The 23,123-nt window shown below is 42.3% G+C and overlaps 2 protein-coding genes across 3 annotated transcripts in view; both read left to right on the top strand.

The window, feature by feature from the left end:
- RPL24 (ribosomal protein L24) lies at positions 5,240-11,970 on the top strand. The gene is made up of 6 exons (XM_003132697.3): positions 5,240-5,352; positions 5,481-5,556; positions 6,046-6,156; positions 10,343-10,479; positions 10,784-10,847; positions 11,846-11,970. Exons 1-6 carry the CDS (start codon positions 5,348-5,350, stop codon positions 11,924-11,926), a joined length of 474 nt encoding a protein of 157 aa, XP_003132745.1. The 5' UTR covers positions 5,240-5,347; the 3' UTR covers positions 11,927-11,970.
- The window catches only part of ZBTB11 (zinc finger and BTB domain containing 11), a 38,193-nt gene continuing 30,400 nt past the window's right edge, over positions 15,331-23,123 (top strand). The window contains exons 1-2 of one of the 2 annotated variants that reach the window (XM_003132695.5): positions 15,331-15,886; positions 22,478-22,713. In XM_003132695.5, coding sequence (XP_003132743.1) covers positions 15,577-15,886; positions 22,478-22,713 — 546 coding nt within the window. In that variant the 5' untranslated portion in view covers positions 15,331-15,576. Of the gene's footprint in view, positions 15,887-16,128; positions 16,315-22,477; positions 22,714-23,123 lie in introns of those variants that run through there. The other variant, XM_021070501.1, reaches the window with a different exon arrangement.

A 23,123-nucleotide genomic window follows, 5' to 3' on the forward strand; every position in this document is an offset into this window, starting at 1 on the left:
CTTTCACATGCCATGGGCACTGCCAAAAAAATTTTTTTTAATTTTAATGATGCTTCATAATTTTTTTTTGGCCATGCCCGTGGCATATAGACATTCCCAGGCCAGGGATTGAAACCATGCCTCTGCAGTGACCTGAGCCACTGCAGTCAGATCCTTAACTCACTGTGCCACAGCATGCTTGATAATTTTATTTATTTATTTATTTTTGTCTCTTTAGGACCACACCCGTGCCATATGGAAGTTCCCAGGCTAGAGGTCGAATTGGAGCTGTAGCTGCCAGCCTACACCACAGCCACAGCAACGCGGAATCAGAGCTGAGCCTGCAAACTACACCACAGCCCACAGCAAAGCCAGATCCCTAACCCACTGAGCAACGCCAGGGATTGAACCCAAGTCCCTAGATACTAGTCAGGATACTAATCAGTCAGGTTTGTTAACTGCTGAGCCACGACGGGAACTCCCAATAGTGCTTCAGAATTTTAAAGAAAGCTTCCTAATTGTTTATTAAACTTTTTTTTTTTTTTGGCCATGCTGATGGTATGCAGTTCCTAGGCAAGGAATCAAACCTGAGCCACAACAGCGACAACGTCTAGTCCCAAACTGGTAGGTCACCAGGGAATTCCTTTAAACCTATTTTATTTTTTGGCCACCCCATGGCATATGGAGTTCCAGGACCAGCGTTCAAATCCCAGCCAAAGTCGCCACAATGATGGATCTTTAACCCACTGTGCAGGGTGTAGAAACTGTATCCCAGTGCCACAGACAGCATAAGCAGGAACTCCTAAACCTAGTTATTTTCTAATCTAGTTACTAGGCATTTCTTTCAAAGCCGTCCCTGAGTCATGCTTGAGTCTTGAGACTGACCAGCGTGTTGGGAACTCTGGCAGTAGATTCTAAAAATGCAGGATCCTTCCACATCTGAGAAGAGAATGCTACTGGAAGAAAATACTAAGATCGATGCCTAAGTCATTCCAGAGGCATTTGTGTTTACACACTCCTACTGTCATCTTATTTGAATTTTTTTTTTTTTGTTCTATCAAAACACATCAGAGTTCCTGTTGTGGCTCAGCAGTTAATGGACCTGACTAGCATCGATGAGGACTCGGGTTCGATCCCTGGCCTTGTTCAGTGGGTTAAGGATCTGGCCTTGCTCTGGCTGATGTGTAGGCCAGCGGCTACAGCTCCGGTTGGACTCCTAGCCTGGGAAACTCCATACACCTTGAGTGCAGCACTAAAAAAAAAAGACAAAAAAACCTCTTCCATAAGCTTCTGTGAGATGAGTGTCATGGATATCTATTTCCTTTGACTTCATTTGCTCAGCCTCCTTCAAGTAGATTCTTTCTCTACTTTCCCTATCTATCCCTTAAATATTGGTATTTCCTGATTCTCTTTTTCTGACTCACTCCAGTCACTCTTTCCAGGGGTGATAGACACAGAGATGCACCATCCAGATCCCTCTTCCAGCAAGGGCTTGTTGCCCGACAGTGGACACCACAGTCAGCAGCATCCTCCAGCTGCTAGTAAGGTCTGGCACAGCTGCTGAGAACCACCTCTCTTAGGCCATGAATTCCCCGGGGCAGTCCCCATCTGCTGACTAAGCAAGGTGGGGGTATAAAGAGAGAGTTGACCACTTGACTCAAAAAGGGATACTCTGACAGGCAATAATTGTTTCAGAGCTCCTGACAGGGTGGACTGATGTTTAGGTCAGCAAGTAATGTATTTACCTTCTTCTACCTAATACTGCTTCCTTTCATAGGACTTGATCCCTAATATCTTTTATTTTAAACTTGGTCTCAGTAAGTGCTTCTAGAGAAGATAGCCTGTGACACTAGGTGATGTTATCTCACATATTCTATCACCTATAGGTCCATTACTCCTAAAATATATCCTATTCCAAACACTCCTCTAAATTTGTTTACACAGCTCCACCTTAATATCCTAGGGGCATCTTGAACTTGGTCTTTCCCAAACTGACGTGTTCCTCATATACTCCTTATCTGTCCTCTTTTGACAAATGATACCACTAAGTCTCCTTCTTTACAATTTCCTTACCTCCTGCATTAATTATCTATTGTTATGTTAACAAATTATTCCCCATAGTTTAAAACAACAAACTTTTTTTTGTTTGTTTTTGTTTCTGTTTTTTTGTTTTGCTTTTTAGGGCTGCATAGGAGGTTCCCAAGCTAGGGGTTGAATTGGAGCTGCAGCTGTCAGCCTACGCCACAGTCACAACAATGCCAGATCCTTAACCCACTGAGCAAGGCCAGGGATGGAACCCACATCTTCATGGATCCTAGTGAGGATCATTAATTGCTGGGCCACGAAGGGAACTTCCAACCACAGACATTTCTGATCTCACCATGTTTATAGGTTAGGCATACAAGAGGGTTCATCTGAGTGGAAACTGCCCCAGAGCCTCACAAGAGTACAGATTCCAGCTCAATGATACTGATTTCAGACTTTAAGCTTCTGCAACTATAAAAGAATACACTTCCGATGTTTTAAGCCACCCAGTTTGTGGTCAATCGTTACAGCAACCACAGGAAACTAATACAGCAGATAAGTAGGTATAAAAGATGAGGAAAAGAATGCTCTGTTTTCATGATGTATACAAAGGCCCAGGAGAGCACCAACTTTGGTTCAGTACTGGTCCATAAATACATACAAGAAAATGGAGTGAAGCTGAGCCTTTTGCCTATAAAGAGAGAGAATAAAGTCCACGAAAAGTTGTGGGTGGTATTAGAAACTGATTTATGACACTTTATAATATGCTTTGGGGGGGTTTCTATATAGTTTCTTCTCATTTTAAGAGTGTTTGAGGGAGTTCCCCTCATGGTACAGTGGTTAACGAATCTGACTAGGAACCTTGAAGTTGTGGGTTTGATCCCTGGCCTCGATCAGTGGGTTTAGGATCCGGCGTTGCCGTGAGTTGTGGTGTAGGTCGAAGATATGGCTCGGATCCCACGTTGCTGTGGCCCTGTTGTAGGCCGGCAGCTACAGCTCCAATTAGACCCCTAACCTGGGAACCTCCATATGCTGAGGGTTCGGCCCTAGAAAAGACAAAAAAAAAAAAAAAAAAAAAAAAAAAAAAAAAGAGTGCTTGAACACAGTTTAAGGTATGATACATATGATACATGCAGTGTGTTACCCTGAAATGCCAGCTCAAGATTGCCCTCCAGAAAAGAGTAAAACAGCTAAAATTCCTAAAACCCAGTTTCTTGCTTTTCTTCCACAGAGCTAGTCAGATCAAACATAATTTCAAAGAGCAATAGAACAAAATCTTCTAACAACAAAGGTTTGGGAAGGAATAGGTCAGAGTTCCTGGAGGTAGATATCAACTCCACCTTCTGCTCACATCCAGCTGTGCTCTGGACCTTGTAGAAGCCAGATTATTCCAGAAAGATTTTTTTTTTTCTTGTCTTTTTAGGGCCGAACCTGAAGCATACGGAGGTTCCCAAGCTAGGGGTCCAAAACTAAGGCCTACACTGCAGCCATAGCCACCTGGGATCTGAGCCACGTCTGCGACCTACACCACAGCTCATAGCAATGACGGATCCTTAACCCACTGAGCAAAGCCAGATTCGTTAATCACTGAGCCACCAAAGGGAACTCCCGGAAAGATTTTTTAAAGTGATCAAACATTTGTTTAATTAGCAGTAATTTAAAACAAAGAGAGTTGGCTGGTTAAGTTCAAAAGCCATGGAAGCCTGAGGTATCCATCTGCCTATAGTCTATTTAGACAGTTTCCTAAATATAGCAGGTATTCTCAACAGCTGATCGGAATTAGTCATGCTATCAAATTCCTTTCTTTTGCTTTGATTTTTCAATTCCATTCAGTCTCTCTTGAGACTGTTTCCAACATAAGTATGCAGCTTTCTTCAGTCAGCCACATTGGCGGACTCTCCCAATCTCTTCAATCACCCACTTGCAGGAACTTTTGAAGGTGAGTTGTTTACATAGTGTCTAGGAGAGGGAAATTTTCCTACTCTACCCATCTTCAGTTTTTGTGGCTGGCCAAAACAGGTTAACAGGAGAAAAAGAAACAAATTTAATTCGTGTGCACAGAGGTCTCATAGAAATAAATCCTAGGAAGTGATCAAAGTGGGCAGCTTTTATATTCTTCAGAGAGAAACAATAATTAGCAAGTAATTTAAACAAAGTTTTGGGCTTTGGGTGGTAAATTTGTAAAGAAGTATCAACGTTTGTTTATATAAGCTTCTTGGCCCTGAATTCCCTATCTCTGTTATGCTATCTTACTATCTTCTGGTACAGTAACAGTAAGGGAGTATGGAATATTTATTTCCTGCTTTCAGGGGGACAGAGAAGGGGGTCAAAATATTCCTCTCGCACCTTCTATTTCCTAAGTGACCTGAATTCAAAATAACCAATATGCCTTTGACACACTGTGTGGAGGTGGGGGGAGGAAAGGGGCAACAGCAGCTTAAATCATTACCTTTATTTCCTAGTCAGTACTCCAGCCTCCTACACAATTGAGTTTTGACACTCTATCATACGCTGAAAAATAGCATCACAGAAGGGTCCTAAGCGATCCAGGCATTAGTCCCCTGGTGAGCCTGAGGCAGAGCTGCCTCCTCCAAGCAAGGGCTGGTTCTCTGAGAAACCTGCCGCCCTCAAGCTCCACTAGGCAGCAGCCAGGCAAACGAGCCCCCACCGGCAGTCGTCGCTTTACAATGCCTCCACGCTTACTTAATAGAGATTTTGTAAACTGAATGAATAAATATATGTAAACACTTTAGCACGAGCCCGGGCACAGAGAGCACTCCACTAATGTTAATTATAATTAATGCAAAAACGCCATCACTCACAATTCCACTTGCACGGCTAGGGAAACAGTTGATACCATTGCTTTTTTTGCAAATGGGGGAACTATTACAATTTAATTTTGTTAGTTTAAAAAATGGGCCCAAACCGAAGGCAAATATGATTTCGGGTTTTACCTGCGTGGTATTCACCTGTGCACCAACTAAACTTTAAGAGAGGACACAGTAACCCTTTCAGTTCACATTCCCGGCTGCAGGACGGAGGCTGGAGGATACCTGAACTCAAGTGACAGAATGACTCAGAAACCGACTGCCTTCCCGCCCTGCAAGACTGTCACCCGCTCCTACCCGCAGAGCCTGGACTGCCTCTAGCGTAATTATTCCGGGGGGAGGTGGCCGCTGAGGAACTCTAACTCCGCCGCCCAGGTCGGGTGACATCATCACCGAGTGCCGGAGTTAGGGAAAGGAATTGTGGGAGAAGGTTGCCTCCCATGACCTTATAAGGCCTCTTCCCATGATTCCTTCTTTCTCTTCGCCATCTTTCCTTCTTCCCCGCGCTACCAGCCATGAAGTAAGTAGAAACCCTGGGTTCCCAATCCGTTCCCATCGTCGGGTAGAGCGGCATGTCTGGCATTCAAGGCATGGCTTCTCCTTGCCAAAGTCACTTTCCACCCCATGCGTTTTTGCTTTTCTTTACAGGGTCGAGCTGTGCAGTTTCAGCGGGTACAAGATCTACCCAGGACACGGGAGGCGCTACGCCAGGACCGACGGGAAGGTGAAAGGCCGCATGGGCAAAACGCACGTTCTCTTTCTAAGAAAAGACGAGTCTCAATCGGTCTAGGCGGGATCCTTTACCACATCACTGTTGGTCCCTGAAAGGCTTGCTTCGGGGATCCTGCGTGCGACGGTTTTTAGGATCAGAAGTCTCTGAGTGAATCATTCTTGAGCTTTGATCGAGTCGGAAGCTAGGAGCTTGTATAACTGAAATGCTCCAGCGTAAGGGAAATGGGCCACCGGGGTATCTGGTTCTTTCACGGGCACCAGGTCATCTTGGAATCTCAGGAGGGACAGGAGCTAGATACCTCCCAGAATGACACCCCCACCCTCCCCTGCGATATGAACTTAGGTTTGTCTGCTCTCAGTACTGTGACACAAGCCTTTTGTTCTCTATGGGCCTCAATTTGGTAAAATGAAAGGATAGAACTAGAGTATAGTTTACTAAGAATTTCGGCTGCAGACTTTTACTTTGAACTTGTCATGACAGGTTTTCCAATTTCTTAATGCAAAATGTGAGTCCGCGTTCCTTTCCAAGAGGAATCCTCGGCAGATCAACTGGACTGTTCTCTACAGAAGGAAGCACAAAAAGGGACAGTCGGTAAGTGAAATGCACCTTGATGTTGTTGGTTTGAATTTGAAACTTTGAGCCTCAGTTGCTGCTCTGAAACCTTGTGATCAAATCAGACACTGTGTGAAAGTGCTCTTGAACTGTAAACTATCACTGAAGGGACATTGGGCTATTTCCAGTTCTTGGTTATTGTGAATAATAGTGTACAAGTTATCTGTTCATTTCTGGCTTCCTCAGATTATATTCTCTTGATGTGATTGATGATTGATAAAAACATTTCCCCTGTTATATATTTGAGGCTAACAGCAAAAATATCGAGTGGAACTTTGAAAGCATCCCCTTTCCAGAGATAAATTACATTAAGCTTACAGGGCACTGTGGAAGTGTTTAAGGTGTTGAAACAGTTATGGAGACTTGATTTTGGTTATAATGCTTATAGAATTAGTGTAGATGATACATTGGTGGGTCTTCTAGAACATTAGCTTATTCTTAGGACTGGATGTGTTTTTTTGAAGCAGTTTTTTATCTTGATGAAGGGGATTTTTTAAGAAAAAGTTTGAGTGCCATGGCAAAAGAATTAGTTTTCAGCAGGCTTGTAAATATTTGGTGAGCACCTCCTCGTGAAAGAGTGGCTAGGTTTATAGGAATTTGGAGGAAGGAAGAATTCTAAATTAAAAGTGGATATGACATATCTAGTAGAATGGTGATTAACAAGAAAGGAGGGATGGGTGGGTGGAAGAAATTAGCAATGTTGGTGGGGCCGTGGAGAAATTAGTACCCTTATGCATTGCTGCATGTGGAAAGTGGTTTGGCAGTTTCTCAAAAAGTTAAATAGAATTTTCATCTCATGATTCACTTTATCAGCAATTCCACTTCTTTTTTTTTTACTTTTTAGGGTCGAAGTTGTGGCATATGGAAGTTCCCAGGCTAGGGGTTGAATCAGAGCTACAGCTGCTGTCCTATACCACAGCCACAACAATACCAGATATGAGCCATGTCTGTTACCTACACCAGAGCTCACAGCAACGCCAAATCCCCGACCCACTGAGCAAGGCCAGGGATTGAACCCGCATCCTCATGGATACCAGTGGTATTTGTTTTCTCTGTGCCACAATGGGAACTCCCCAATTCCACTTATAAGTCTATATATACTCAAGAGAATATATCTGAGGAAGCTGGGATGGAACAGAAGCTTGTACACTGGTGTTCACAGCACTTGATTCCCAATAGCCAAAAGGTGGAAATAGCAGAATGTCCCATCAGTGGATGAATGGGTAACAAAATGTGTTACATACACACAATGGGATATTAATTCAACCTTTAAAAGCTGACAATCAGGATTTTCCTGGTGGCTCAGTGGCTTAAGGATCCAGCATTGTCACTGCTGTGGCTCAGCTTAGGTCCTAGTCCTGGGAACTTCTACATGCTGTGGGTGCGGCTAAAAATAAAAAAAGCTGGAGTTCCTATCGTGGCTCAGTGGTTAACAAACCCAGCAGGTATCCATGTGGACACAGGTTCGATCCCTGGTCTCATTCAGTGGGTTAAGGATCCCGAGTTGCTGTGAGCTGTGGTGTAGGTCGCAGACTTGGCTCAGATCTGGTGTGGCTGTGGCTCCAATTTGAATCTCCATGTCATGGGAATCTCCATATGTCATGGGTGCGGCCTTAAATAGACAAAAGACCAAAAAAACAAAAATAAAGCTGGCAACCAGTCTGTGAGGGTGGACCTTAAAAGCATTATGCTAAGTGACACAACCACAAAAAGACAAATACTGTATGAGTCTCCTTTTAAAGTTACTTAGTGTGGGCAAGTTCATGAAGACAAAATAGAGGTTCTCAAGCAGGGGCTAGTGGGGCAGGTGGAAATAGGGAGCTGTTATTTAATGGGTACAGAGTTTGGGACATTGAAAAGGTTCTGGAGATGAAAATTTGTGGTTGCACAACATTGCAGATGTACTGGATTGTACACTAAGAATGCTTTAAAGGAAGTCCCAGTGTGCCATAGCAGGTTAAGGATCCAGATCCCTGTGCCAGGAACTTTACTGTGCCACAGGTGTGGCCAGGAAAAAAAAAAAAAAAAAAGGTTCAGAATGGTCAATGTTATTTGTATTTTACTACAATAAAAAAATATTTTTAAATAGGTTTGAGACAAGAAAAATGTATACAGGTAAATATTGGCATTTTCTATAATAAGATTTCATTTTGATAAGTTTAGTAGAATGAGTGTTTTAGTTAATCACAAATGTGCCCATTTTTCCCATTATGTCCCGTTTAAAATTTTTTTGGCATATCCCTGCCTTAATAAAGAGTTCAAGTATGCTTTATTTTTTTCTTGGATTTAAGAGGTGCACTGCAATCATATTTTTTCATAAGCGCTGTAGTATAGATTTCCAGTGTAGAATCTGTAGCAATTGTCTGAGTTGTACTTTTTTTCTCTGGCCATGCCCACAGCATGCAGCCTTTTTGGACCAGGGATCCGACCCTTGCCGCAGCAGTAACCTGAGCTGCTGCATTGACAAAGCTGGATTCTTAAACCCATTACACCACAAGGGAACTCCTTAAAAATCATTTTCTGGAGTTCCTATTGTGGTGCAGTGGAAACGAATCCAACTAGGAACCATGAGATTTCGGGTTTTATCCCTGGCCTCACTCACTGGGTTAAGGATCTGGCATTGCCATGAGCTGTGGTGTAGGTCACAGCTGTGGCTTGGATCTGGCGTGGCTGTGGGGGAGGCCAGAGGCTACAGCTCCGATTAGACCCCTAGCCTGGGAACCTCCATATGCTGCAAGTGCAGCCCCAAAAAGCAAAGCAAAAAAAAAAACAAACCCAAAATACATGAAATGAGGTTTGGTAATTTTTCTTCTTGAAAGTAAATTCTTTATCATAAAAGGACATTAAAAATCACTTTCTTTACATGTAAGTTCTCAGGCTAGGGGTTGAATCAGCTGCCGCTGCCAGCCTACACCACAGCAGCAGGAATCCTGAGCGCAGTTTGTTACTATACCACAGCTCATGGCAATGCTGGCTCCTTAACCCACTGAGTAAGGTCAGGGATCAAACCTGCCTCCTCATGGATACTGGCAGGGATATTCTTCATCCCCCGAGCCATAATTGGAACTCTCTTAAAGTCACTTCTGAAGTATTATTCGGTTATCTTTTTGTCACTTAAATAAGGTAGTAAGTAATGGCTAGGAATTGTTGTTTTTTTTTTTTTTTTTTTTTGCTTTTTAGGGCCACACTTAAGGCAGATGGAGGTTCCCAGGCTAGGGGTCTAATCAGAGCTACAGCTGCCGGCCTACACCACAGCAGTGCCAGATTCAAGCTGTATCTATGACCTCCACCACAGCTCATGGCAATGCCAGAGCCTTAACCCACTGAGCAAGGCCAGGGGTCAGACCTGCAACCACATGGTTCCTGGTCAGGGAATTCCTAGGATTTGTAATAGATGGTTTAACCAATACATAATTGGAAAACTTATCTGCATATTGCCATGTTTTATATATACATACTTTTTAATATTGTTTGCATATTTCATTTCAAATAATTGCATGAATTATTTTTGGATATTGCTGTCGTCTCAGTTGTGTTCCCCAAAAATTCATACATTGGACCTTTGGAGGTGGGACCTTTCAGAGGTCATATAGTGATGAGGGCTCTGCCCTTAACGATGGGTTTAGTGCCCTCATAAAAGAAGGCACAAGAGAGAGCTCCCTTGTCCCACTTCTGACATGTGATGATACAGCTCTGATGGGAAGAGGGCCCTCTGTACCCTGACTTCCAGCCTCTAGAACTGAGAAATAAATTTGTTTTTAAGCTACTTACTCTGGTATTTTGTTATAGCAGCCCAGGTGGACTGATAGTTATGTATATGAATCTTTTTTTTAATGGCTGTGATATATGGAACTCACAGGCAGCTGAGGCAGCTTGGGATCCTTTAATCCACTGCACTGGGGATTGACCCCACGCCCCCACAGGGATCTGAGCTGCTGAAATGAGATTCTTAACCCACTGCTCCATGGCAGGAACTCTTATATATGAATTTTAAGAGACTTCATTCCTCCCCTAATTCATGAAGCAAAGTTTCTTTTGCTTTTTTCTTTCCTTCTTTTTGGCCATACCTGTGGCTTTTGGATTCTTCACCCTCCAAGCCACAAGGGAACTTTTTTATTGTTTGGAAATAAAGTTTCTAAGTGCTCCCCATCTTTTTGTTCTGTAGGAAGAGATTCAGAAGAAAAGAACCCGTCGTGCAGTCAAATTCCAGAGGGCCATAACTGGTGCATCCCTTGCTGACATAATGGCCAAGAGGAATCAGAAACCTGAAGTTAGGAAGGCTCAAAGAGAACAAGCTATCAGGTGAAAAAGCTTCCATTATGAGCATTTTAGCTATTGAATGGATTTTAGGTTATGTTTATAGGCACAGGAATCTTAGTAAGTTTATACTATAGTTTAAATAATTTGTTGAAATTAACCACTTCTAGTAAATGTTAAGCTGAATCAGTGGTTAATGACATTTGTTAACAAAATCCTTTGGATTTATGTTAAGATAATTGCAGATGGCGAAAGAATACAATTCTTTCCCGAAACACTCTAGCCTCTTGCTAATAAGCTGTATCCTAAAAGATAAAGTGATTTGCTTAAATTATTTTTAATCCCACAGGGCTGCCAAGGAAGCAAAAAAAGCTAAGCAAGCATCTAAAAAGACAGCAATGGCTGCTGCAAAGGTAATTGTGGCATTGTTTTGGATTTCTCATTTAAAGCAACAGATGTACTTTTAATCAAAATTGTAAAAGTTCTTTTTCTTTTTTTTTTTTTTTTTTTTTTTTGCTAGGCAAGAAATAGATTAAGATAAGGATGCTTGTGAGAGATGCAAATGGGCTCTGCTGAAAGTTTTTTTTTTTTTTTTAAGAATTTAGTGTGAGGCTCTAATGGAAATGATGTTCATAACTGGTTTTTGGGTGACAGTTGATTGAGTTCTCCAGAGAGATCCCTTTACTAGGGCCAAATGAGTCTCTCGGTGTTACATAGAAATGGGAAAGGAGAAAAATAAAAGTTTTTTAAAGGTTATTTGGAAATCTTGGTATTTCCTGTGTGGCGCAGCCAGTTAAGGATCCACTGTTAACCAAAGTTGTGCCTCAGGTTGCAACTGTTGTACAGTTTCCATGCCCGGGCTGAGGACTTCCACATGCTCCAGGTGCAACCAAAACATTTTTTTCTTTATTTTTTTTTTCTTTTTAGGGCCGCACACAGGGCATATGGAGGTTCCCAGGCTACTAGGGGTCTAACTGGAGCTGTAGCTGACGGCCTATACCACAGCCACAGCAATGCCAGATCCTTAACCCACCGAGCAAGGCCAGGGATCGAACCCACAACCTCATAGTTCCTAGTTGGATTCATTTCCACTGCACCATGATGGGAACTCCTGTTTAATCAATTTAGATAACCATAGTAAAAATCTGAAAACCAGAAAATTAGCATTGGTCCTTTTCTGTTCTTAGGATATATTTCAGGATCCCACACTGCATTTGTGTCCTTTAACTCCTTCAATGTATTATCTTTTTCTTTCTTGTATATTTCATATAAAGGTGTGCTTTAACTTTTGAGCGGAGGAGTTAAATAATTCGGAAAGCAATCTAGGATACCAATAGAATCTGAGCATAAGAGGGGTGATTGAAAAAAGGAAAACCAGCATGGAATAATACCGTATGTTCTTTTTTTACAGGCTCCCACAAAGGCAGCACCTAAGCAAAAGATTGTGAAGCCTGTGAAGGTTTCTGCTCCCCGAGTTGGTGGAAAACGCTAAGTTGGAAGATCAGACTTTTAAATAAAGATCTGACTATAACTAGATTGTGGTGGAATCTTCACTCTTAAAGCAGGCATGTTCAGCTTACACCACAATAGCTAAACTACAAACTAAGGAATTTAAAAGCTATATGTATTTTATTTTTATTATTTTCCTCTTTATAGCTGCATTTGTGGCATATATAAGTTCTCTCATGGTAGGCGCGGAATCGGAGCTGTAGCTGCGGGCCTCTGCAGTTTGCCGAAACGCAGGATCCTTAACCCACTGAGGGAGACCAGGGATTAAAACCACATCCTAATGAGCTCATGTCAGGTTCCCTTAAAGCTAGATATTTTTAGATATTCATTTCTCAGGAATAATGCCTCCTAATGTAAACCTGGATGGACAGATGTTAAGCAATATTATGTAAATAAAACAAGGTCTGTATTGTTAATGCCAGCTGAGGTACATTAAACAGACTGCATGGTCTTAACTTTTTGGTTACAGTTAAAAGTACTAGGATATTGCATAGATTTTAGTCCAGTTTGATTGCTAAAAGATGCACTTTATTCTATCACTTCTGTCTGCAGAAAGTAAGCCTTTTCAGTGAGTTTTTTTCTTTTTTGATTTTTAGGGCTGAACCCTCGGCATTTGGAGGTTCCCAAGCTAAGGGTTGAATCAGAGCTACAGCTGCTGACCTACGCCACAGCCACAGCCATGCCAGATCTAGCCACATCTGTGACCTGCACCACAGCTCACAGCAATGCTGGATCCTTAACCCACTGAGCAAGGGCAGGGATCAAACCCACAACCTCATGTTTTCTAGTCAGATTCGTTTCCGTGGTGCCATGACAGGAATTAATGAGTTATTTTCTTAAGTTACCCTTCTCCATGATAAATTTATTTCATATATGAGATGCCTCTGTATCTCATCTCTTAACCATTAACTTACTGGCAGAGTTCAAACTACTTAAAACTAACAGCTGTATAATCTGCTTTTGCTACTTCAAAATAAGCTTAAATGAAGAGTCCAACTTCTTGAGTATACTTGGAAAATATCCAAGTAGTTTAAGTGTGTTAAAATAGTAATCATAATTGATGTTAATACACTTGCATTTCTACAAAAAGTAGATCATCTTAGTACCATGCTGTGCTAAGTTCAAAGATAGAATATGAATAAGCCACATCCCCTTAAGAAACATGCTTTTATATATCAGTAGCAGGTGAAGGTAAAATTCTATCAACACTTCCCCTCATCACCTTTGTATCCAAGGTGATGGAATTTATGTTTACTTCTGGTGAATGTTAAATTTAGGCATTGGTTTAGGTATTGGGGATAATAAAACAGTCCCTTTAGAGGACTTGGAACTAAAATGTGTAAAGTAAAAATGAATATACAAGTTATGTTCAACAGCTGATTTTTGCTTAATAAGATTTTGGTTGGGAGTTCCCATCATGATGCAATGGAAACAATCCAAGGTAGGAACCATGAGGTTGCGGGTTTGATCCCTGGTCTCACTCAGTGGGTTAAGAATCTGGCATTGCTGTGAGCTGTGGTGTAAGTTGCAGATGAGGCTCAGATCTGGGGTTGCTGTAGCCGTAGTGCAGGCCGGCAGCAACAGCTTGGATTAGACCCCTAGCCTGGGAACCTCCATATGCTGTAGGTGTGGGTCTAAAAAGACCAAAAGAAAAAAAAGGTTTTGGTTGGAAAAAAGCAATTGTAAGTAATTAAAAAAAAAATGAAATTAGAAGCTAGTCCTGAATAGGGAAAATTTAAAAACCAATCAAAATGCCCAACTTGAGCACAGAGCAACATGTTCTTTTGGTCACAGAATAAAATGTCCCCTTAAAGCATGGCTTTTTTGGCCTAAATGTCTTAAAGTGGAAGTACCCATTCTGATATCCTGGAGGAGACATAAACACTACCTGTTCTCACAGAACAGTAAGTAGCTTTTCTCAGGAAGACACTGGACCACGTGTAAAACACTATTGAAACATTTCTCTGTTGTCTCGAAGAATCAAATTTTAGTGGGCTTCTCAGTGCTTTCACAGGTTGTATCTTAACAAACAGTGCAGGGGAATTTCTTTTAACTTGGCTTCTCTGCCACATACATGACTTGATTACCCAACAATTTTAATATACTTAGTTTCACAGGAAAACAGTGGTAGTGCTGACCCAGCACAATACCCTTGGAAGGGTGGATCTGGACCACCCACTCTGGGTGCCCCACCCCGTGGAGGCGGGGGAGGAATGCGTGTCTGCTTCTAATACCTCCTACCCCAACGGTAATTTGTGGAATGAGCAGCCTATGTAAACCCTAATCCTGGCAGCTGTATTTTCTGGGCCTGGCAGTTCAGGTACCAATAGCTAGAATATTAAACTGCCTTAAGTATCTCTGGCCGTTAGGAAATTCTGACACCCCCCCCTCTTTCCCCCGCCCCCGCTGCCCAAGCACGGTGCAGACTGCACTCCATTCTTTGAGCCTACTGCTTTCAACTGTGGTCTGTCTTCACTTGTATCCGTAAGGGTTAGACCCTCACCCAAGCGACTGCAGACTCCAGGATGGGATGTAAGAGGGTTGGCCCAGGGTTTTCAGGCTCCAGTTTAAGCACTAACAGCGCTCTACCCCAGTAGCTTTAAATGTCATAGGCCTGTGTCTCTAATCTGCGTTGCATATCCGACCTAGGGACGGGTTGACCAGGACCGCTCCAGGCTAAATATCTCAACTAGAATGCACATTGGAAAACGTAGGTCGAATTACCTTGGCCTTTTGTGCCTTCAATATATGTTGGGTGTAAAATGGAAAATTTTTCCTCCCAAGCTAATGTGAAAATATATGTAAATAAGCTGTAAGGAAATAGTGTTAGCTAGTCTAAGTGCCCTCACTGGTAGAAAATCATCACTGAATCAACCGATAATTCCAGGAAAACCATGCGTAGTTTTGAACCAGCTGATTCTTAGAAATTACAGTAACTCCTATAACGGAGAGACTTGGATTTTATAACACTGGAAGCTACATTTCCGTGTAAAAGGGCATTCTTTGGTCTTGTATCCCTTGACTAATACTTTACTAAGAGCCTCAAAATCTGGCGTATTTGCGTTGTCGAGGGTCTCCAAGCGTCGTCACGTAGGAAAAAAAGGCTCCTTTACATCCTAAGGTATCACCGAGGGTATAAACAACTGCCCACAAGCTCCTACACGTGCTCAGAGCATGGGAAAGAAGGGAAAAATCAAAAGGGAAATTGCCAGGACTTAAGATGTCTGCCCCAAACCACTTCTGTCTCCCCAGAAGGGCCTACCCGCTTCCAAAATGTCCGACCGCAGTCCTGACGTCACTCAGTCCGCTAGATCAATCCAGAAAGCCTCTGCACTCCAGCTCCAATCAGGGCTTAGTCCCCTCACCCACTGCCCTTGATTTGCGTCACTTCCGGTGGTGCAGCAGCCATTTTGTCAGTCGCCAGCGGATCCCGCGCGCTGGAGAAGTGCAGTTCCCCCTGGTTACCAACTCGTCGGTTCTCCCTCCGCGCTGCGGGCGCCGTCGAAGAGTATTCACCACAGACACAGTCGTAACTCCCTACAGTGCTGCCGCCGTTGTTGCATCCGCCTGGAGCCAGTGCACTGTTTTTCTCTCCTGCCATTGACAGGCGCCCTCAGGGAGCCGCCGTCAGCGATGTCAAGCGAGGAAAGCTACCAGGCCATCCTGCGCTACCTGACGAACGAGTGCGAGCCATACGCGCCGGGCACCGAGGGCAATGTTAAGCGTAAAATCCGTAAGGCAGCCGCCTGCTACGTGGTGCGCGATGGGACCTTGTACTACCAGCGACGGCAGAGGCACCGCAAGACCTTCGCCGAGCTGGAGGTAGTGCTGCAGCCCGAGCGGCGCCGGGGTCTCATCGAGGCGGCGCACCTGGGTCCAGGCGGCACTCACCACACCCAGCATCAGACCTGGCACGACTTGTCCAAGACGTATTGGTGGCGAGGTAGGACCTCGCCCGCGGCAAGGGGGAGGGCGGGCGGCTTGCTGCCTGGCTAGGCCCGCAGGTGGAGGCAGGCCTGTGTGCATCGCCAGTGTGAGGGCCCGCACTGCTCCTCTCCGGCACCACTCGCCGGTCCAGCCTGGCCTGCGCTTAGCGGCGGAGTGGCTGCCAGGCGGAGCCGAGAGGGTGGGGGACGTGAAAGGAGCCGCACTTCCCACAGGAAGGAGGCCGGGGAAGCTGGGGGGCGGGTCCTGGCTCGGGGTGGGGCGAATGGGGGCTTCCCCGGGGGCCGGCCCAGCCACGGGGAGGGGCTGGGACTCGCGGGCGGCTCCCGGCCCTCCTCTTTCGGTAGCTCGGGAGGCGGTGGCTCCTGCTCTTGGCGGAAGTTTCTCGGCGGCGGGAGGCGGGCGGCGGTTGCGGTGCTCTGTATTGTGCGTTTTGAGTTCCTGTTTGTGCCGATGGTTGGGGGAAGGGACGGTCCGCCAAGAGTCCGGAAGCTTTCTGCAGGGCGTTCCACTAGGGTCTTGGCCAGTGGTTTTGAGGTTCTGCGTGTCCACTTGCCGGGATTCCTCATAGCACGCTACTGCGGCGTAATTAAGGAATCATGCGATTTTGTGCAGAAGTGATTTGGAGTGACTACGTGGAAACAGGGTTTTTTGGCTTTTGCTGTTGTTTGAAAGTCATTTTGGGCCCTAGTTTTTAGAGCAAGGATTTAATAGCAGATATTTTGAATTCTGAATGTTATATTTTTACATAGTGTTATAAGATTTTTTTTTAGTATATATCCCGTTGATAATGTGAAGAGCGCTTTGAAAACCCTGAAACACAACACATACCTGGGAAAGATGAAGTTTCTGTGATTGGTCAAGGAGTATAGCAACGAAGTTTCTTGACTCCTTAGGAAACAAGGGAGGAGAGAAAGAAACGGCCCTTGGTTTCTTTACTGTCCTCACTCTCCACAAAATTGGTGAATGTTTATATTGTTCTCTTAAAATTAGTAATAAAAGTTTGCAGGCCCATAAAAGGTTTTGTCAGGAGGGATTCGGTCACTCTCCGTACGGCTCTGCAGGAATTAATTTATGATGTACTTATCTATAAGTAAGGAAGACTACTGAACAGCTTCCAAAAGTTCTTTTACGTGTATAAATTTGTTGGAGAGTTCTTCTTGCTTCTTAAATAGTTCTTTCGTGTTTTCAAAAGCACCCCCGCTTTATGTTGTTAAATACTTTCCCTTAGTTTATTTTATATTTTTAAACCTGTATCTGCATTAGATTTCTTTAAAGAGACACATCTGTGAAGGGTGAGGATAACATTGTTGAAGTTTTTACATGGTAGACAGTGTGTGCTGAGTACTTAGTTTATTTTCACTCATTTAATCTTCATAAAACCTGGTAAGGTAGAAACATTTATGCCTCTCTTTTACAGATGGGGAAACATTTATATCTTTTATCAGGAGCTGACCTTTGTGATTTCAGAGTCTTCTTAACCACTATTATATGGTTCTAAATGGGGTTTATTGTTCAGGATTTTCCTTCCCTAAATGGATTATCTGTGTTATCTAAACAGTATGGTTTTTTAGTGTTCAGTGTCTTAAAAGACCAAAAACCAAAAATCCCAGACTGTGTATATGTTTGTTTTAAGCAAGAGAGATAGAATTGTGGCTGTGTAGGATTTTGAAATCCTTAAGTGTCCAGAACAGCTGTTCTCTAAGTTTGGTACTGAGAAGCCCTGAGATCCTTTCAGAGAATCCCCAAAGTCAAAATTATAGTCATAATCATACCAAGGTGTTATTTGCTTTCCATTCATTGTCTCACAAATACACAGACACAGCAGAGTTTTTCAGAGGCTACATGATATGATATATGGCAATAGATGCATATATGATAAATACATTAAAAAGATTTGAAAAATGTGCTAGTTTTCTCGCTAATTTTTTTATGTTTTGGGAAATAATATTTTTCATATAAATGATATTTTCATTAACATGTAGTAAGTTTATGATGTTATTTTATGTCATTTTTGTTTTAATATTTCTTCACTTAAAGTGAATAGTCATTTTGATGTTTATTATATTAATATATTGTTTATTTACTTGTTTATTTTTTATTGGCCTATTAAAATTAACACACCACATAGAAAAATAAACATTCTGAGATCTGGAGCTGTTAAGTGATAAAACAAACATTTTTAACTATCAGTTTTAGTGGGTCATACTCTACAAATGGACTCTCCAGATATACATACTCCAAAGCCATTGTAGGCGGTTTATCTGGGAGCTAATAAGGTTTGATCATTGTAGATGCCTAGGAAAAAACTAAAGTCAGTCCACTTGAAGTTGTACCAGGAATAGTTTACTGGTATTCATTATTTATGCTGCTTTTTTCAAATGCTGCCATAATAAACCCTGCCATAACATCCTAGTGATCAGGCAAGTTTGTAGCAGCTTCACTTGTTTGAGCACAGTGAAAAACTCTGGCTCAGTGCCTAAAGTTGACATGTAACAAATTTATTTTCCAATGTAAAATATTTATAGATGTTATCATCCCCTCACCCTCTTATTTTATTCTGTATTGTAATTGTGTGCTGGAATTTCAAAATAAATGACTTCTCTGTCTCAGTCGAATGCTAAAATATGAAGATGAAATTAGTAGAAAAAAAGATTACACTAGCAAAATCATGTGATGGTTAAATTAGCTACCTGCAGCTAAGATAGCTGAGGTACCTAAGACTTTACTTGTTTTATGGGAGCAAATGAATGCTGCTGTTATCTGTCCAGAAGAGGAGTGTGTAATCACTAGAACACCTACCAAGAACTGGGTCTGTGTAAATACAGCTTTAACTAACCACTTGTAACCTCTTTGAAGAAGTCTAATCCATTAATTATTGTTATGTTCTGGGGGAAAAAGGTGAACAAATAAATTTGGCAGATTTCTAGGTTAGACAAATATTTTTACTGTAGAACTCACCTTCTAATATAAAAGTCCATGGTGTGGATATAAAACCAAGAGTATAATTTTCTGAATTTATTAGTCTAGTGTTTACTTTTTTTTTTTTTTTTTTTTTTTTTTGTCTTTTGTCTTTTGTTGTTGTTGTTGTTGTTGCTATTTCTTGGGCCGCTCCCGCGGCATATGGAGGTTCCCAGGCTAGGGGTTGAATCGGAGCTGTAGCCACCGGCCTACGCCAGAGCCACAGCAACGCAGGATCCGAGCTGCGTCTGCAACCTACACCACAGCTCACGGCAACGCCGGATCGTTAACCCACTGAGCAAGGGCAGGGACCGAACCCGCAACCTCATGGTTCCTAGTCGGATTCGTTAACCACTGCGCCACGACGGGAACTCCTAGTGTTTACTTTTTAAGTAAGTGTGGGACATAATACAATTTGAGAAATATTGCTCAGATGCTATCTGAAGGTTGAAAATTTAAGGAAAATGGTGTAATTTTTCATTTTGAAGCTTTTCAGGAATTCACTGTATATCTCTGTCATTCTAACTAATTAACAAAGCTTTTTGTTTGCATTTTACTTGGGGATCGTGGGGGAAGACGTTTCTATCACAGGGATGGACAAATGTGTTCTTGGACAAGTAGCATGATATACAGAAAATGGTGGCTTTTAGAGGCCCATCTATGCAGTTTACTCGTTACTAGATGTAACTTCGGACAAGTTACTTACCTCTTAGGGCTTTATTCTCCTTGTCTGTTGAATGGAAATTAATTGGTCCTGCCTTATAAGTGTGTGAGTTTGTAAATGTTCCTTCCTTGCTTCCTACACCCACCCCAGCATGCTGAGCTGAAAGTTGAAATTCAAAATAGGATTTTGTGAGTGGCTTGTGTATAATAAGCTTTTGTTAACTTGTGTATGCTGTTAGTTAATAAAAGCCTAAAATGTATTTTTCAAAAATGAGATTTAGGAGTTCCTGCTATGGTACAGCAGGATCAGCAGCATCCCTGGAGCTCTGGGACATAGGTTTGGTCCCCAGCCCAGCACAGTGGGTTAAGGATCCAGCGTTGCCACAGGTGCATAGGTACCAACTGTGGCTTGGATCTGATCCCTGGTCTGGGCACTCCATGTGCCTTGGGATGACCAAAAATGTGGGGTGGTGGGGGTGGGGTGAAACCCCAGAACAATAGAAACAAACCAAAAAACCCCCAAGAGATTTATTTATACACTCATTACAAGTTTGGATTGTGGTCCTGTTCAGGCTGCAGATTGGCTGCACCTCTTTTTTTCTATCTGCAATTCAAGCAGGCTAAAGTACAACATCCATCTGAAAATGCTGTTCTTTGAGAGAGGGGTCATAAATCGGAGAACTGATGGAAAACAATGCCTCTTAAGGCTCTAATAACACAAGGCACACATCATATCCATTTGTATACCATTGACCAAAATTAATTGCATGGTCAAGCCTGATGTTAGTAAGATAGAGAAGCATTAGCATGAACCACATTTTTTTTTCTTTTTTTTGATTTTTTATATATATATATATATTTTTTTTCCCCCCCTGCTGTACAGCATGGGGACCAAGTTACACACACATGTATACATACTTTTTCCTCCCATTGTTCTGTTGCGATGTAAGTATCTAGACATAGTTCTCAATGCTACATGGCAGGAATCCCATTGCTTATCCCTTCCAAAGTCAATAGTTTGTGCATCTATTAGCCCCAAATTCCCAGTCTGTCCCACTCCCTTACCCTCCCCCTTGGAAACCACAAGTCTGTTCTCCATGTCCATGATTTTCTTTTCTGTGGAAAGGTTCATTTGTGCTGTATATTAGATTCCAGGTATAAGTAATATCATATGGTATTTGTCTTTCTTTTTCTGACTTACTTCATTTAGTATGAGAGTCTAGTTTCATCTATATTGCTGCAAATGGCATTATTTTGTTCTTTTTTACAGCTGAGTAGTATTCCATTATATGTATATGTGTCTGCGTGTGTGTACACCACATCTTCTTAATCCATTCATCTGTTGATGGACATTTAGGTTGTTTCCATGTCTTGGCTATTGTGAATAGTGCTGCAGTGAACATATGGGTGCATGTGTGTTTTTCAAGGAAAGTTTTTGCCTGGGTATATGCCCAAGAATGTCCGGATGTATGCCCAAGAGTGGGACTGCTGGGTCATATGGTAGTTCTATGTATAGTTTTCTAGGGTACCTCCATACTGTTCCTGTAGCGGTGGTACCAATTTACATTTCACCAACAGTGTAGGAGGGTTCCCTTTTTTCCACACCCCCTCTCCAGCATTTGTTATTTGTGGACTTATTAATGATGGTCGTTCTGACTGGTGTGAGGTGGTACCACATAGTAGCTTTCATTTGTATTTCTCTAATAATCTGTGATGTTGAGCATTTTTTCATATGCTTGTTGGCTATCTGTATCTTTGGAGAAATGTCTATTCAGGTTTTTTGCCCATTTTTCAATTGGATTTTTGGCTTTTTTTGCTGTTGAGTTGTATCTTTTTTCTTTTTAAGGCCACACTGCAGCATTTGGAAGTTCCAGACTAGGAGTCAAATTAGACCTGCGACTGCTGGCCTATGCCACAGCCACAGAAATGCCAGATCTGAGCTGCATCTGCGACCTACACCATAGCTCACAGCAACAATGGATCCTTAACCCACCGAGCAAGGATAGGGATTGAACCCACATCCTCATGGGTTCTTAACCCACTGAGCCACAATGGGAACTCCAAACCCCATTTTTATATTATTGTTTTTAAAGGTCAAAAACAGTTGAATATTGGCAATTTCATATTGTTCCTATTACATGAATGAGTTGAAACTCATGTGGAAATAGCGCTACATAATCATCTTATATAGTGGGTAAATCAATAAGAGTAAACAACAAAACAGTCTATATCAGCATGGAAACAAATAATCATTTATATCTTTGAAAAAAAAGCTACCTTAAATTCTAAAAGGCGTTCCCATTGTGGCTTAGCCGTAACAAACCCAACCTAGTATCCATGAGGACAAAGGTTTGATTCTTGGGCTCGCTCAGTGGGTTAAGGATCTGGAGTTGCCGTGAGCTGTGGTGTAAGTTGCAGATGCAGCTCAGATCTGGCATTACTGTGGCTGTGGTGTGGCCAGCACCTGAAGCTCCAATTTGACCTCCTAGCCCGGGAACTTCCATATGCTGCAGGTACGGCCCTAAAAAAGCAAAAAACAAACAAAAAAAAAGAATTCACTTTTTCGTACTATGGGCATGTATATGTCTGTACACACGCACTTGAATATACATTAGTGTACACAGATTAACCAACAATATAATCTTCAGTTTTCAAATGAGAGCAGTATTAAATTTGACTTGCTTTTTTTTTTTTGCTTTTTAAGGCCACACTCGTGGCATATGGAGGTTCCCAGGCTAGGGGTCCAGTCGGAGCTGTAGCTGCCGGCCTATACCACAGCCATAGCAATGCAGGATCTGAGCCGTGTCTGTGACCTACACCACAGCTCATGGCAATGCTGGATCCTTAACTCACTGAGCGAGGCCAGGAATCAACCCAGAAAGTTCATGGTTCCTAGTTGGATTCATTTGCTCTGCACCACAGCAGGAACTCCAAATATGACTTGTTAATTTTTGTTTTATTGTAGGTATATTAAAGCAAGTCAAAGATTACATTAAACAGTGTAGCAAATGTCAGGAGAAATTAGATCGTTCCCGTCCAATATCAGATACTTCGGAAATGTTGGAAGAATTGGGACTAGACCTTGAATCTGGAGACGAAAGTAATGAATCGGAGGATGACCTGAGCAACTTTACTTCACCTCCAACTACAGCTTCCAAGCCTGCGAAAAAGAAGCCAGTATCCAAACATGAACTTGTATTTGTAAGTGGAACTTTCCATTCAGCTTTAATGTTTGTAATTAGTATATTGGCATTTATAGTCTTCCTGAATTTCTTTTTAAAACCACTGAAACTGCTTGACTCTTGGCACTGTCATTAAAATTTTAAGCAGGTCTATATCTAAAGTAATGCACTATGTTGTTATATGTGCTGTAAGTTTAATACTGCCTCTTACTTAATCATAAACATTCCTGTTGGCAGTTCCCTTGTGGTGCAGTGGGTTAAGGACTTGAGTTAAGGACTCATTGTTACTGCAATGGCTTGGGTTGCTGCTGTGTCAAGGGTTCAATCCCTGGCCTGGAAACTTCTCATGTCTCAGGTGCAGCCTAAATAAATAAATAAAACTAATATTCCTGTGATTTCTTCTCATCAGAATGTAACTTGTTTATTTCT

The sequence above is a fragment of the Sus scrofa genome, chromosome 13, assembly GCF_000003025.6.
Source record: "Sus scrofa isolate TJ Tabasco breed Duroc chromosome 13, Sscrofa11.1, whole genome shotgun sequence".
NCBI classification, from domain to species: Eukaryota; Metazoa; Chordata; class Mammalia; order Artiodactyla; family Suidae; genus Sus; species Sus scrofa.

Coding starts and splice junctions, on each gene's coding strand:
- RPL24 (XM_003132697.3), top strand. Junction 5,557..6,045: donor ACGCCAGGACCGACGGGAAG/GTGAAAGGCCGC, acceptor TTGTCATGACAG/GTTTTCCAATTTCTTAATGC. Junction 6,157..10,342: donor AGCACAAAAAGGGACAGTCG/GTAAGTGAAATG, acceptor TTTGTTCTGTAG/GAAGAGATTCAGAAGAAAAG.